The following is a 15,285-nucleotide window of genomic DNA, read 5'->3' as shown; positions in this document are numbered from 1 at the left end:
ACCCAGCTTTTTTCTTGCAATAAACATCTCAGTATCCCCACTGATCTGAGCCCGTGCATTAGTGGTTCACAGGAAAGAGGGAGAGGCTGAGGGGGAAAAAGAGTGTTTTAAAACCTTTTTTTATTTCTCATTATCCTCTTATGACTCTGTTAATAATAAATTTAGTTTATACCTTTAAATTGGAACCTGGTTTGCCCTTAGACTGTTTTTCTCTGAATCCTCATCTCAGCTCATGAACCCTTTGTCAATTTTTTTTTTTTTCTGAAGGAACAGCTTTCATAGGTGCCTGGCATTTGGTCAAAATCAAACCACAAGAGCCTGGACGTGAAACTGGTTTTTATTGACTGATTGGAACAGTAACATCCTCATTAAAACATGTCTGAGGTGTCCTCAGTTCTTCAGTGGGGGTCTTGCGCACCGGGAGCTGGGAAAGGCGGCTCTGCAGCAGCTGGACATCGCGGAGAGCCGAGGACAGAGCCCTTCCCGAGGACACACGGCCGGAAGGACTCCAGCCACAAAATTACCCAGCCAAACAAAATACACGGAGAATCCAGAAGGACGCCGGGAGCTCACACTGTGCCAGAGGAGCTGTGAGCCCTGGGGATGTCCAGCCACAGCCAACTCTGGGTGGGCGATGTTGGGAAGATGTTTGAGCTGTGGGACGTGTCCCAGTCTCTGCTGGAGCTGAGGGGGCACAGGGCAGGGTCTGCCCCCCCTGGCTCACTCCAGGGCTCTCTGCAGGACCTGCTGGGCACCATATCCAGCGTTCCTGAGGTGGGACATATCCCTGTGCCAGGGAATGTGACCTCCAGAGCCCCAAGAGGAGCAGGGATGGTGCCGGCAGTGGGGACAGGCCCTGGGGATGCTCTGTGCCCTCACTGCTGGGCACCATGTCCAGCATTCCCAAGGTGGGACAGATCCCTGTGCCAGGGAATGTGACCTCCAGAGCTCCAAGAGGAGCAGGGATGGTGCCGGCAGTGGGGACAGGCCCTGGGGATGCTCTGTGCACTCTCACTCTGCTGGGCACCATGTCCAGCATTCCCAAGGTGGGAAAGACCCCTGTGCCAGGGAATGGTGACCTCCAGAGCTCCAAGAGGAGCAGGGATGGTGCCGGCAGTGGGGACAGGCCCTGGAGATGCTCTGTGCCCTCACTGCTGGGCACCATGTCCAGCATTCTCAAGGTGGGACAGATCCCTGTGCCAGGAAATGTGACATCCAGAGCTCTGAGTGGAGCAGGGACAGGCACTGGCAGTGGGGGCAGGTGTGGATGTGACAGCCTGGTCAGAGAGCAAGAAAACCAGGTCAGTTTTCTCAGGGCAGACTTGAGGGACCTTTGGAAGCTGTAGAGAAACAATGATAGCTTGTTCTTATAAAGAACCTGCAGGTGGTGTTTTCCTACTCTCTGCCTTCTGGTTTTTCTCAAAGATTGCTTATAAGAAAGGTGTTTTTGTTAATTAGCCAATCAGGAGAAATGTATTGATTGATTGACCAACCTGGTCTGAATGTATTGGAACAGTCCATAAAAAGAGGGAATATTCGTATTAAAGCAGCTGCTGTGCAAACCAACCTCCAGAGCTCTGACAGGAGCAGGGACATAGTTCTCTCCCAGGATTTTCCTGGGAAGCTGTGAGACAGCTCAGAAAAAGGAATGGGAAACAATTCTTGTCTCCATTTGCTGCACCTGTTGTTGTTACACATGCAGAATGTGTTATGGAGATTGTTTACCAAGGAGTAGTTTGTTAATTAAACACTGGTGATGGTGTTTAGATTGATTGACCAATTAGGTCAAAACTGTATCAGACTGTCTGTAAGGGTTATGAGTTTCATAGAATAGTATAGTATAATATAGCATAGAAGAATAAAGCAATTAATCAAACTTCTACAATCACGAAGTCAATGCTCATTATTACCCGGCTGGGGGTCTGCAACGTCAAGGACGGGAACTGGGGATGCTCTGTGCCCTCTCACTCTGCTGGGCACCATGTCCAGCATTCCCGAGGTGGGACAGATCCCTGTGCCAGGGAATGTGACCTCCAGAGCCCCAAGAGGAGCAGGGATGGTGCTGGCAGTGTGACAGGCCCTGGGGATGCTCTGTGCACTCTCACTCTGCTGGGCACCATGTCCACCATTCCCGAGGTGGGACAGATCCCTGTGCCGGTGAATGGAGACCTCCAGAGCTCTGAGTGGAGCAGGGATGGTGCTGGCAGTGGGGACAGGCACTGGGGATGCTCTGTGCACTCTCACTCTGCTGAGCACCATGTCCACCATTCCCAAGGTGGGACAGATCCCTGTGCCGGGGAATGTGACATCCAGAGCTCTGAGAGGAGCAGGGATGGTGCTGGCAGTGGGGACAGGCCCTGGGGATGCTCTGTGCTCTCACTCTGCTGGGGCTGGCACGTGCCCAGCTGCTCCATCCCAGCTCCCTGCTCCATCCTGGATCCTGAACATCCCTCCAAGGAGCCTTTCCAGAGCACTCCCACAGCTCCGGTGACACAGCCCCAGCTCCCCTCTCCTTCTCCTGATTCCCAGGAAGGCACCAGCCACAACCCCAATGGCCAGAGGCCTCGGGGACTCCCACAGGAGCCAGCTGGGCACCTCTCCCAGCCCTGGTGCGGGATGTAGGGGGATCTTTGCCATGCTCCCGCTGCATTTCCCTGGCCCTAAAACCTGAGTGGGACCCACAGAGAAGGAATGCACAGAGGAGACCCAGCAGCAGCAGCAGGGAGGAGACGCCCCCAGGGCTGCCCAGAGGTCACGGGGAGGAGAAGGACATGGAGCTGGGAAGGTTATGCAGCGGGCTGGGGACACAGGAGAGGCTCCAGCCCTTCATGCTCCCAGCAGCTTCTTGACCATGTATCCGGGCATGCTGTAGAGGAACAGGGCCACCATGATGAGGAGCAGCAGGGCCAGCACGATCTTGATGATGAGCCACTTGTAGCGGGTGCAGATGAGGTATTTGATGGACTTGAGCGGGTTCAGGAACCAGATGAACGACGTGTCCGGGCGGCTGCAGGGGAACCAAACACCCATCGTTAATCCATCGCCATGGGAAAGGGATTCATGGACCTTAAAGCTCATCTTTTTTTTTTTTGTTTCACTCCCTGCCATGGGTAGGGACGCCTTCCACTATCCCAGGTTCCTCCAAGCCCTGTCCAGCCTGGCCTGGGGCACTGCCAGGGATCCAGGCTGGGCACCCTGTGCCAGGGCCTGCCCACCCTGCCAGGGCACAATTCCCCATTCCCAATTTCCCATCCAGCCCTGCCCTCTGGCACTGGGAGCCATTCCCTGGCTCCTGTCCCTCCAGGCCTTGTCCCCAGTCCCTCTGCAGCTCTCCTGGAGCCCCTTCAGGCCCTGCCAGGGGCTCTGAGCTCTCCCTGGATCCTTCTCCTCTCCAGCTCTCCCAGCCTGGCTCCATGGCAGAGGGGCTCCATACTCAGAACACCTCCGTGGCCTTCTCTAGCCCCTTTCCAGCAGGTTTTGGGGCTTGGAGCTGGATGAAGCACTCCAGGAGGGAGCAGAATCCCATAATCCCAGGTCCCTGCTGCAGAGAGGCTTCTCCCACTCACTTGGGTTTCTCCAGGGGATCAGGCTCATTCCGAGCCAGCCCAGCAGGCGATTTCTCGGCCTCCTCCGCTGTCAGAAGGTGCAGCTCAGCCTCAACCTTGCCCTGCAGGGAGCAGAGAGCTGTGCTGAGGCCTGGGACGTGCTCCCAGGCCAGAAGGAACAAAGCCATGAGGGGGATGCAGGGTGTCCACCAAGAGTGCAGCGCCCAGGAGGCAAACCCTCCCTTTTCCCCTTCCTTACAGTGATCTCCAGCTCGTCGTTCTCATCTCTGGCCACGAATGGCCACCAGCCCTTGACCCGCTTCTGCTTGAAGATGGAGATCATGGGCAGCTCAGCCTCGTTGGTCACCATCTCCAGGCTGCACTGCTTGGATGTCTTGGCTCCTCGGGGGAAGCGGTTCAGGTCCAGCTCGATGGCCCCTGGCAGGACAGAGGGGAGGACAGAGGTTGGCATGCCAAAAAGGCCAAGTCCTTGGCGGGAGATGGGCTGGGCCAGCATCTCCTGCCCTGGGAGCAGCTCTAAACCAGGTCTGGGGAGGAGAAACGGGGTGTCTGGGCTACAGGAGCAGTGGAGAAAAGGGATCTCAGAATCATGGAGACATGAATGTTGGAAAAGAGCTCCCAGACCCTCAAGCCCAACCTGTGCCAAATCCCCACCTTGTCACCAGCCCAGAGCACTCAGTGCCACATCCAGGCCTTCCCTGGACACCTGCAGGGATGGGCACCCCAAACCTCCCTGGGCAGCCCCTGCCAAGGCCTGAGCCCCCTTTCCATGCAGAAATTCCTGCTGGTGTCCACCCTGAGCCTGCCCTGGCCCAGCCTGAGGCCATTTCCCCTTGTCCTGTCCCTGTTCCCTGGGAGCAGAGCCCGACCCCCCCTGGCTGTGCCCTCCTGGCAGGGACTTGTGCAGATCCACAAGGGCCCCTGAGCCTCCTTTGCTCCAGGCTGAGCCCCTGCCCAGCTCCCTCAGCCCCTGCTGGGGCTCCATTCCCTGCCCAGCTCCCTCAGCCCCTCCTGGGGCTCCATTCCCTGCCCAGCTCCAGCCCCTGCAGGTCTCTCATGTCAGGAGGGGCCCAGAGCTGCCCCAGCACTGGAGGTGCCCCAGCAGTGCCAGCACAGGGGACGGGCACTGCCCTGGCCCTGCTGCCACCCCAGAGCTGGCACGGCCCAGGGGCCAGTGGCATCCTGCCCACCTTGGCACACCTGTACTCATATCCAGCCACCGGCACAGCACCCCCAGAGTCTTTCCCACCACTCTTTCCCAGCCTGGAGTGCTCAGTGGTGTTGGTGAGACCCCAGTTCAGGACCTGGCCCTTGTCCTTAGCCCATGGATCCAGCCTGTCCAGAACCAGAACCCTCTGCAGACCCCTCCTGCCCTCTCACCCCACCTGCTCCATCCTGCAGCATCTCAGGGGGCGCGCGGGGTGCTCTGGACCCTGCACGTACCCAGGAAATCATCGGCCGAGAAGTGGTCGGCGTCCCAGACCTGCAGGGTGAGGCGGGCCGGGATCTTGTACTCGGTCTCATCCCAGGAGAACATGGACTCCTTCTTGGAGATGACGATCTTCTCCTCGGCCATCAGGTAGTCGAAGGGGAAGATGTAGCGCCAGTTGAAGTTGCCTTCACCAGTGAGGGAGTGGTAATGGACATCCGTGTCCTGCTTGTCCTCCTGCTGCCCCTTCAGCCACCTGCAGGGCCCGGGGGGGTGAGAGGGGGCACGGGTTTACATGGGGCAGGAGAGGGGACAGGACCACCCCGTCCAGGCAGCCAGGGTGTCTCCAGGACTAAAAAAACCTGAAAGTTATGAACAAGGGGATGGGGCTGTGTGGATGCCACGGGACAGAGAGGGAAATGGCAGGCGTTTCTCACAGAGGCTCGTGAGAAATTTTAGGGAGCTGCAAAGATGTGATAAGTTGTTGACTATAAACAATTTTCGGGTGGTGTTTTTCTACCTTGTTTTTCTGTTCCTCTCAAGGACAGCGCGTGAGAAAGATGTTTCTGTTAGTTAGCCAGTAGAACAGAATCTGTTGCACCACTCTATAAAAACCGCGCGGTTCTTTTGGATAAAACCTTCTTTGCCTTTGCTGCGATCCTGCCTCTCGCCTCTTCCTGCCCTGACCTCGGCGCAAGAGTGACAGGGCTGCTCCAGACACTGCAGCAGCAAATCCAAGGGGCAGGAGGATGCCAGAGAACTTCAGGAGAAGGAGATTCAAGGGGGCTGTCTGAGGGTTTACCCTGGGCGAGGAGATGTGAAGGAGTTGTACAGGAGCTGGGAGCTGCCATGGACATATTTTATGAAAAATCCTTTTTTCTCCTCAGAAACTGAAATGTAAACAGTAATTATCTGCTCCTGTGGAATGCAACAGGTGCATCTTTGATTGGTCTCGTGTGGTTGTTTTTAATTAATGGCCAATCACAGTCTGGCTGTCTCGGACTCTCTGGTCAGTCACAAGATTTCCCTTTCCTTTCTTTTCCTTTTCCTTTCCTTTCCTTTCCTTTCCTTTCCTTTCCTTTCCTTTCCTTTCCTTTCCTTTCCTTTCCTTTCCTTTCCTTTCCTTTCCTTTCCTTTCCTTTCCTTTCCTTTCCTTTCCTTTCCTTTCCTTTCCTTTCCTTTCCTTTCCTTTCCTTTCCTTTCCTTCTGATGAAATCCTTTCTTCTATTCTTTTAGCATAGTTTTAATATATCATTTTCTTTTAATATAATATATATCATAAAATAATAAATCAGCCTTCTGAAAAATGGAGTCAAGATTCTCATCTCTTCTCATCTCTTCCCTCATCCTGGGACCCCTGCGAACACAACCACATTTGGCGACCCCGAGTGAAGAAAAACTCCACATTTGTCAAGCCCCGAGTGAGGAACACAACCACAGATCACTCTGACTGCTCTGATGAGAGGAGATGTAACAAGGACATTGCTGGTGCAAGAGGATGTAACAGGGGCTTCATAACCAAAATGATTTTGTTGCTGAGGGAACGGGGGCAAGGGGGTCAGAGTGGGAAAGTTTGTGTGGAAGTTAAGGAACTGTAAATATTGGTAATTAGTGTAATAAACTGGCTTTGTTTGCGTACAGCATGGTCTGCGTCTCTCGGCCTCTGCAATGCCAGGCATCTCCTCTCCCGCCAGGAAATTGTCACCATCCAAAGCCACCCCAGTGGAGCTCCAGACAAGCACCCACAGCTCCAAGCAGGGCCCGCTGGATGGGCGGCCAAGGAGAGGGGGGAGAGGCAGGAAACAGCGCAGGAGATGCCAGCAGAATCTTTGGAATCTCATCAGAGGCAAGAAAAGAGACTCTCAGGAAACACCCCCAGCAAAAACCTGGCCAAAATGCCGAGACATCCATCCCCTTCCCCTCGTGTCCTCTCCATGCTGGATTCTCCCCAGAGAGGGGTGAGGACCCCCAGACTCTCCAGTCCCAGCTCCAAGCATGGCAGAGCAGCAGACGGGAACACATCCACCCAGTCCTGGCTGGTTTGAGTCTCTCAGCACCGCCCGAGTCCCACCCCAGTGGGAATGTCACTGGATTTCTCCCTGATGAAATTCCAGGTTGTACCCACCCCATGACAAAAATGTCACTGGATTTCTCCCTGGTGGAATTCCAGGTTGTACCCACCCCATGACAAAAATGTCACTGGATTTCTCCCTGGTGGAATTCCAGGTTGTACCCACCCCATGACAAAAATGTCACTGGATTTCTCCCTGGTGGAATTCCAGGTTGTACCCACCCCATGACAAAAATGTCACTGGATTTCTCCCTGGTGGAATTCCAGGTTGTACCCACCCCACGACAAAAACGTCACTGGATTTCTTGCCATTAGAATTCCAGGTTGTACCCACCCCCTGACAAAAACGTCACTGGATTTCTCCCTGGTGAAGGAGGTGCTGGTGGAATTCCAGGCTGTACCTACCCCCTAACAAAATGTCACTGGATTTCTCCCCAGTGGAATTCTTTACCTACCCCCTGACAAAAATGTCACTGGATTTCTCCCGGGTGAAATTCTGCACATATTCCCTGACAAAAATGTCACTGGATTTCTCCCCAGTGGAATTCCAGGTTGGACCTACCTCCTGACAAAAATGTCACTGGATTTCTCCCCAGTGGAATTCCAGGTTGTACCCACCCCATGACAAAAATGTCACTGGATTTCTCCCTGGTGGAATTCTGCACATATTCCCTGACAGAAATGTCACTGGATTTCTCCCTAGTGGAATTCCAGGTTGTACCCACCCCCTGACAAAAATGTCACTGGATTTCTCGCCATTAGAATTCCAGGCTGTACCTACCCCCTGACAAAATGTCACTGGATTTCTCCCCAGTGGAATTCCAGGTTGTACCCACCCCATGACAAAAATGTCACTGGATTTCTCGCCATTAGAATTCCAGGCTGTACATACCTCCTGACAAAAATGTCACTGGATTTCTCCCTGGTGGAATTCCAGGCTGTACCTACCTCCTGACAAAAATGTCACTGGATTTCTCCCCAGTAGAATTCCAAGCTGTACCTACCCCCTAACAAAATGTCACTGGATTTCTCCCCAGTGGAACTCTTTACCTACCCCCTGACAAAAATGTCACTGGATTTCTCCCCGGTGAAGTAGTCGTCGTCCTCCAGGATGACCTCGTCCGTGTTCCACACGATCACCCTGAGCTCATACCTGCCCGAGGGAGGGAAAGGGAGGTGAGGCACGGGAGCAGGGAATGGGAGCGGGGAATGGGATAGGAGGGGACGGGGTGGTGCTGCCAGAAAGCAGAGCCAGCTGCCAGGAACAGGGAATTGCTCACAGGGATCTCTCCCAGGGATCTGGAGGGCAGGATCAGGGATCAGGGACAGGAGGGATCTCAACCATGGAGATGATTACAGGGATGGGACTCTTCCTATGGGGACAGGCTGGCAGAGCTGGGAATGTTCACCTGGAGAAAGGTGCAGGGAGACCCCAGAGCCCCTTGCAGGGCCTGAAGGGGCTCCAGGAGAGCTGCAGAGGGACTGGGGACAAGGCCTGGAGGGACAGGACCCAGGGAATGGCTCCCAGTGCCAGAGGGCAGGGATGGATGGGATCTTGGGAATTAGGGATTGTTCCCTGGCAGGGTGAGGAGGGGCTGGGCTGGAATTCCCAGCACAGCTGTGGCTGCCCCTGGATCCCTGGGAATGTCCAAGTCTTGGATGGGGCTGGGAGCACCCTGGGATAGTGGAAGGAGTCCCTTCCATGGCAGGGAGTTGAACAAATTGAGTTTTAAAGTCTTTTCCGACCCAAACCATTCCATGATTCCATGATCTCCACATGATCTTGGATCGGCCTCACCAGGGTGAGCCAAGCTCCAAGGGGAGCTTTCCCTCCTCTGCTCCCACCCTCTGCAAAGAACCCGCCAAAGACTCAACGGGGCAGCCCAGGATTGGATTTTGGGGGATTTCTGACCAAAATTGTCTGTCTGCAAAACAACCAGAGCCCAACTCTGTTCCTGCTCTCCCCCCCTTGACTCAACAGGGCTGTGATTCCCCCAAAACAGGCTATGAGTCCTCCTGAGGGCTCCAGGAGTTTCAGGGCCTCCAGGGAATTCCCAGCAGCCTGGGGAGGTTCCCATCACCTCTGCTTGGCCGGGAATTTCTTGATGGTGAAACATAAACCATAAAAATAACCCATAAATGAGCTGTGGGAGGGCTTGTGGAAAATAAGGAGAACTTCACGATAGCAGATTTCCCCCGGGCGGCTGCAATTTGTGACCTAATTAAGAACCAAATTAAGAACGAGAAAACTGCTTTTCCTCTTCTAAAGAAGTCTCCATAACATTAACTAGAAGGACTTCTCTTCCTGAGTAAACTTAAAAAAGGGACTATTTTAGAGGCAGTAAACTGACTATAAATTTAAAGTTTTGTTTCTTTACATTATCAGTAGGAAAAAAAAAGTTTTAGGGAGAGTAAAAGTGTTTAAAAAAAGCTTGTCTTAATTCTTACTGCTTTTTTTTTTCTTTTAATCACCATTAATAAAATTTTCTTTATACCCTTTGAAAGTTTTAAGCCTGCTTTACCTTTCTCCTAATCCTACCTCACAACAAGAAATAAATACACCAGCAATTAACCAATACCAAAACCTACCACACTCTTCAGTACTTTGAAATCTTAAAAGAAGAAACTTTGAAACCTTGGAATCTTAAAATTAAGAAACTCTCAAATTAACAAAAAAAATCTTAAAATTAAGAAACTCTCAAATTAGCAAAATGGGCAGACTACACAAAATCAGTGTTTCTACCCAGTTTCAAATTAAAACTTCCACACAGAGGAAGTGGGAGTGGGTGGAGGAAGAGCAGGATCCCGGCTCCTGCAGCGAGGGGAGGCTCAGGACACGTGGCCACAGCACCTCATGGACGTGCCAGGAGGTCTCCAGGTGAGAAAAGTGGATTTACATCTTCCCGAACCACCTTCCTTTGGGATCTCCCTCTGGCAATGCCCTGGCTGAGCCCATCTGTGGGATTCCTTCACCTTTTCCTTTTCTCCTGCCTTGTCCCGTGCTGTGCCTCTCCCAGCTGGGATCCAGGGATGTTCTCTCCACCCAAGGCGTCGGCTGCCTGGGATGCACAAGAGATTGTGCACAATCCCATCGGGATTCCCAGTGCCATCCCTGTATCCCAGCCCTGGGGGCAGGAAAAAGAGCCCAAAGACCCAGGCCAGGAGAGTGAGAAAGGTCTAGAAGGGATATTGAGGGAAGAAATGCCCTTCTTCCCCCACCGTGCGCCGTCTGTCCCTGCTCTTTCCTGCTTGGAATGCTGCCCCAGGGGCCTCCACCACCCATCCTTCTGTCCACCATGTCCTGGAAAAGCCCAATCCAAACTGCCCTGGGAATCACCCTGCCCTGCCCAGGAGAGGCTCAGGGCTGGGCACTCTGCTCTGCCCAGGGAACGATGGAATTTCCTGTCGCAGACATCTTTCATGAAAAATCCTTTCTTAGGGTTTTTCCTTTTTGAGAAGCTGCAGTTTCAGCAACCAAAAGGAAACAGTGGTTATCTGCTGCTGTGGAATGCAACAGGTAAACCCGTGATTGGTCTCCTGTGGATGTTTGGATTTCCTGACCACTCATGGCAGAGCTGGCTCTTGCTCTCTGTCTGAGACACAGATCTTTGTTATTCATTCTTGTCTATTCTTAGCTTAGCTAGCTTCTGAAGAAACCTTTTCCTTTCTATTTCTTTTTCGTATAGTCCTAATGTAACATATATCATAAAATAATAAATCAAGCCTTCTGACCATGGAGTCAACATTCTCGTCTCTTCTTCATCCTGAAAACCCTTGTGACCACGGTCACAATTTCCCAGTTCAAGAAGATCGGGATCCGCAGGGGATGGGAGATGTGAGATCCCACCCTCAGGAGCAGCTCTGGACCTGCCTCCAGTGTTGGGATCTCTGGGAATGGCAGCATGGATGAGGAATGCAAGCAGAGGGCTGGGCTGGCCATGGAGCAGCAGCAGGAGATGGGGGAAGCCGGGCTCCATCCCCGACCTCTCCATTCCCCACTTTTTGGCTGGGCTGCCAACTGATCCCAGTAATTCCCTTAATTAAGTTCCTTACTTCTTTGGTTTCCTGGGAGAAATATCGATGGCAGGGCCGGGCGCTGGCATGTCCATGGGGAACATGTCCACCCACATCTCCAGGCGGCCCTGTGGGGTGGGAGAAGCACAGTCAGCTCCCCTTGTCCCTCCTGTCCCCTGCCCGCCAGTGTCCCCCTCTTCCCACAGCCATCATCCCGGCCAGGCCAGATGTGGAGTGGGATGAGCTTCTCCCATGCCACGAATCCTTCTCCACCCCTGCAGAAATGTCTCATGGAGGGGGTGAAACTGGGTGGGTTTTAAGGCACTTCCAGCCCAAACCATTCCATGGTCTCCATGTGAGCTTGGATCAGCCTCACCAGGGTGAGCCAAGCTCCAGGGGGAGCTTTCCCTCCTCTGCTCCCACCCTCTGCAAGGAACTTGCCAAAGGCTCAACGGGGCAGCCCAAGAGTGGATTTTGGGTGATTTCTGACCAAAATTTGGTCTGCAAAACGACCAGAACCTAACTCTGCTCCCATTCTCCCCCCTTGACTCAACAGGGATGTGATTCTCCCCCCAACACAGGCTATGAGTCCTCCTGGGGGCTCCAGGAGTTTCAGGGTCTCCAGGGAATTCCCAGCACTGCCTTTTGTGCACGGCAGCCTGCGGGTTTCCAGTCCCTTCTGCCTGGGAATCCATTGGGAATTTTGCTCCCAGGTGCTCAGATGTGGGGAATCAGGAGGCACCGTGGAATGCGAAATGGATGAGGATGGATCGGGAGGCGCTGGAGATTTTCTCTGCTGGCACCCCAGGGTGACCTGCCCTCCCTGAGCTGGGTTAGGGCCGTGCTGGCCCCCGTGGGCTGCCCCCCGTTCCCGCTGGAATGCCAGACCTGCTCGATGCCCGGCTTGTCGGGGTTGAGCAGCGGCCGCGTCTCCACGTGCTCGGGGACGAGGCGGCAGCCGGCCCGCGGGATGTCCTCCCAGTGCCGCAGCACCGCCAGCGCCAGGTGCTCGTCCGTCGGCTTCTTCTGGCCTGGAGGACAAAGGAGAGCGTGGACAGCTGGGACAGGGACACAGGGACAGCAAAGCACCCTGTGCTCCAAGGTGCAGAGCTGCCTCATCCTCTCCATCCCTTGGGAACACTTTTTCCCAAGGGTCTCAGAACTGTCCCAAGGTGCAGAACTGCCTCATCCTCTCCATCCCTTGGGAACACTTTTTGTCCCAAGGGTCTCAGAACTGTCCCAAGGTGCAGAACTGCCTCATCCTCTCCATCCCTTGGGAACACTTTGTCCCAAAGATTGCAGAACTGTCCCAAGGTGCAGAACTGCCTCATCCTCTCCATCCTTTGGGACAAGGTGTTCCCAAGGGTGCAGAACTGTCCCAAGGTGCAGAACTGCCTCATCCTCTCCATCCTTTGGGAACACTTTGTCCCAAGGGTTGCAAAACTGTCCCAAAGTGCAGAACTGCTTCTTCCTCTCCATCCCTTGGAAACATTTTGTCCCAAGGGTGCAGAGCTGTCCCAAGGTGCAGAACTGCCTCATCCTCTCCATCCCTTGGAACACTTTGTCCCAAAGTGCAGAACTGCCTCATCCTCTCATTCCCTTGGGACAAAGCGTTCCCAAGGGTGCAGAACTGTCCCAAGGTGCAGAACTGCCTCATCCTCTCCATCCTTTGGGAACACTTTGTCCAAGGGGTCTCAGAACTGTCCCAAGGGTGCAGAACTGCCTCATCCTCCCCATCCCTTGTGACAAAGTGTTCCCGAGGGTGCAGAACTGTTCCCCAAGAAGTAGAACTGCCTTATCCTCTCCATCCTTTGGGAACACTTTCTCCCAAGGGTGCAGAACTGCCTCATGCTCTCCATCCCTTGGGAACACTTCGTCCCTCAGCCAGCACTTCCTAACTCCTCTTGCCTCTCTCCAATCCCTGTAGAAGGTTCAGATCCCCATTCATTTTTCCCTGTCTGAACCAATCCTATGTCCACTGACCGCATTTTCCTTCTTTCCTTCACCCCTCCTGGACTATTTCCCTCTTTCTTGGGCACACTGAGTGTGCTGGGACACAACCCCCATCTCCCATTTTTTGGGAATGCATTCCCATGGATAACAATTCCCTAAATGCTGGAGGTGTCTCCATGGCTCTTGGGACATGACTGCTTGGAGGGCATTTCCAGAGGCAGCTTTGGGTGTCCGTGGACGTCCTTGAGTGATTCCAAGAGGAGCCCTCTGCTCTGGAGGGTCTGTAGGACTCCGTGACTGGTCTGTACTGGGATGGTGCCTGCAGGGCTGGGTGATGTGCCCATCTCACCTGTCTGGGGAGGAGTTGGACTGGGCGACCTTCAAAGGTCCTCTTCAAACCACTCCATGATTCAAACTACTCTGAGATTCCAACCCTGGGTGATGAGGAGACCCCCCAGACCCCTGCTCTGCTCCAGAACCTCCATCCCACGGGATGATCCCACAGGCCCATACCATTTTCATCCTCGATCTCCGTGGGGCCGGTGAAGACCCTGTTGGCAACTTTCACTCTTCCCCCCGGCCCGAAGTGCGGCCCATCCACTTTTCCCTCTTTGCACAGCTTGGACAGGATTTGGGAGGGCTTCATGGGGTCACGCCAGGTGTTGTACCCATGACTGGGAACAGGAGGGCAAGATCAGACAAAAAAAAGTTGTGAGGACAAAGAAATTTTTTTTCCCTTTTGCCAGGAAAAAAAACCCCACTGCACCACGAAGCACCCAGAATTCCCAGGGAAAGAATTTGAGGCAGCAAAGGAGAAACTTCAGAGCGGACTTGATCCCCTCTGTGCCCCTTTTGCAAACACCTTCCACCCAACTTTGGCTCAGGCCTGGAATTCCCAGTGCATCCCGCTGGATTCCTGATGCTCGGCATCGCCCTGTTTGCTCTGCTCCCATTTCAGCCCTGACCTCACCCCTCTCCCACCAGCCCCTCCAGTCCCTCTCTCCTGCCCTGGGCTCCTGACGGCACATTCCACCACTCCCCAACCCTGGTGACAAAACCAGGCATAGCACAGGCTCCTCCATTCATCCCTGCCCCCCTTGCAGGATTGGGCAGCCTGAGGTTTTTCCCAAAACAAATCCTTCCAGGATCAGCAGGCAGCCAAGGGGGGAGATTCCTGTGGGATCCCTGGGTGGGCGGTGACACAGAGGAGGGTCCCGGTGTGAGGTGGGGCAGGAAAGGCTTTTTCCTCTTGCCTCTCTCCAATCCCTGTAGAAGGTTCAGATCCCTGAACCTTCCCTAAAAAAAGCAGGAAAGGCTTTTTCCATACATGGAGTAGGTCTGGGACACGCCGCAGGTCGCCCGGTGCTTGCTGTAGAAGCGATTCTCCAGGTCGATCTTGGTCTCCCCAATGAGGTCATCAGTGCCCACCAAGTCCCAGTCGTACACAGCCACGGTCAGCATGGACTCCATGGGGAAGGTGGCCTCGATGTCGAAGGATCTGGGATTGGGGGAAGCAGAGAAAAGCTGCTGCGGGCTCTGGCTGCCACTCAGGACAGAGGTGTGTCTGCTCCAGTCCATGGACGGCGTTCCGTCCGCATCCATCACTGCAGGACGTCTGAGGTGGGGTTAAACTCAACCACCAGCCCTCGACAGGAGGGAAAATCCTTGACCTGGATGTCCCAACACCCCTGAGACTGAGTTTGCAAGGCAAGATGTGTTCTATCACCATCTGTCTGCAGCTGTCTTTTGTCAAGTGAGCAGTTTGCCTTATCTCTCTCTCTGAGTGACCACAATCACTCCTCCCTCGGGAGGGGACACCTGCTGATAACAGCCATTGAACGTCACTGCATGGCTGATAAGAACTGCAGCATCCCATTGGGAGATGTGAGCCCAGAGGGAGGAGCCAAGCATTCCTACCTGGATATAATCTGAGATTCTGGAACACCAGCACGGCTTCTGCACTGGATTCCCCAGAGGAACAGCAGCTGCCTCTTCTTCCACTGGATTTTCAAAAGAAGACTATACCCTTTTTTACAGGATTCCTGCTCCAGCAGAGCCACCCCTGGCACTGCAGGAGGGCTGAGCCACAATTCCAATGGTTCTGCTGCCAACACCCTGACCCACAGGGTGTCAGGTTGGGTTCTGACTCTGTCAGTGTTGTTTTGGTTCACTACATTGTTTATTTTATCCTTTTATTTTCTTCCCTATTAAAGAACTGTTATTTCCTGCTCCCATATTTTTTGCCTGAGAGC

The 15,285-nt window shown here is 53.9% G+C and overlaps 1 protein-coding gene across 2 annotated transcripts in view; it reads right to left on the bottom strand.

Moving 5' to 3' along the window:
* Positions 1 to 321: 321 nt before the first annotated feature.
* The window catches only part of OTOF (otoferlin), a 113,542-nt gene continuing 98,578 nt past the window's right edge, over positions 322 to 15,285 (bottom strand). For both annotated transcript variants that reach the window (XM_066547667.1, XM_066547666.1), the window contains 9 exons: positions 14,361 to 14,531; positions 13,547 to 13,707; positions 11,969 to 12,111; positions 11,120 to 11,208; positions 8,121 to 8,219; positions 5,010 to 5,251; positions 3,805 to 3,983; positions 3,567 to 3,667; positions 322 to 3,007 (listed from right to left, as the gene is read on the bottom strand). In XM_066547667.1, coding sequence (XP_066403764.1) covers positions 2,827 to 3,007; positions 3,567 to 3,667; positions 3,805 to 3,983; positions 5,010 to 5,251; positions 8,121 to 8,219; positions 11,120 to 11,208; positions 11,969 to 12,111; positions 13,547 to 13,707; positions 14,361 to 14,531 — 1,366 coding nt within the window. In that variant the 3' untranslated portion in view covers positions 322 to 2,826. The remainder of the gene's footprint in view (positions 3,008 to 3,566; positions 3,668 to 3,804; positions 3,984 to 5,009; positions 5,252 to 8,120; positions 8,220 to 11,119; positions 11,209 to 11,968; positions 12,112 to 13,546; positions 13,708 to 14,360; positions 14,532 to 15,285) is intronic.

This window comes from Molothrus aeneus, chromosome 3, assembly GCF_037042795.1.
Source record: "Molothrus aeneus isolate 106 chromosome 3, BPBGC_Maene_1.0, whole genome shotgun sequence".
NCBI classification, from domain to species: domain Eukaryota; kingdom Metazoa; phylum Chordata; class Aves; order Passeriformes; family Icteridae; genus Molothrus; species Molothrus aeneus.
Note: the sequence above shows the minus strand (reverse complement) of the source record. Positions and strands in the feature narration are given on the sequence as shown.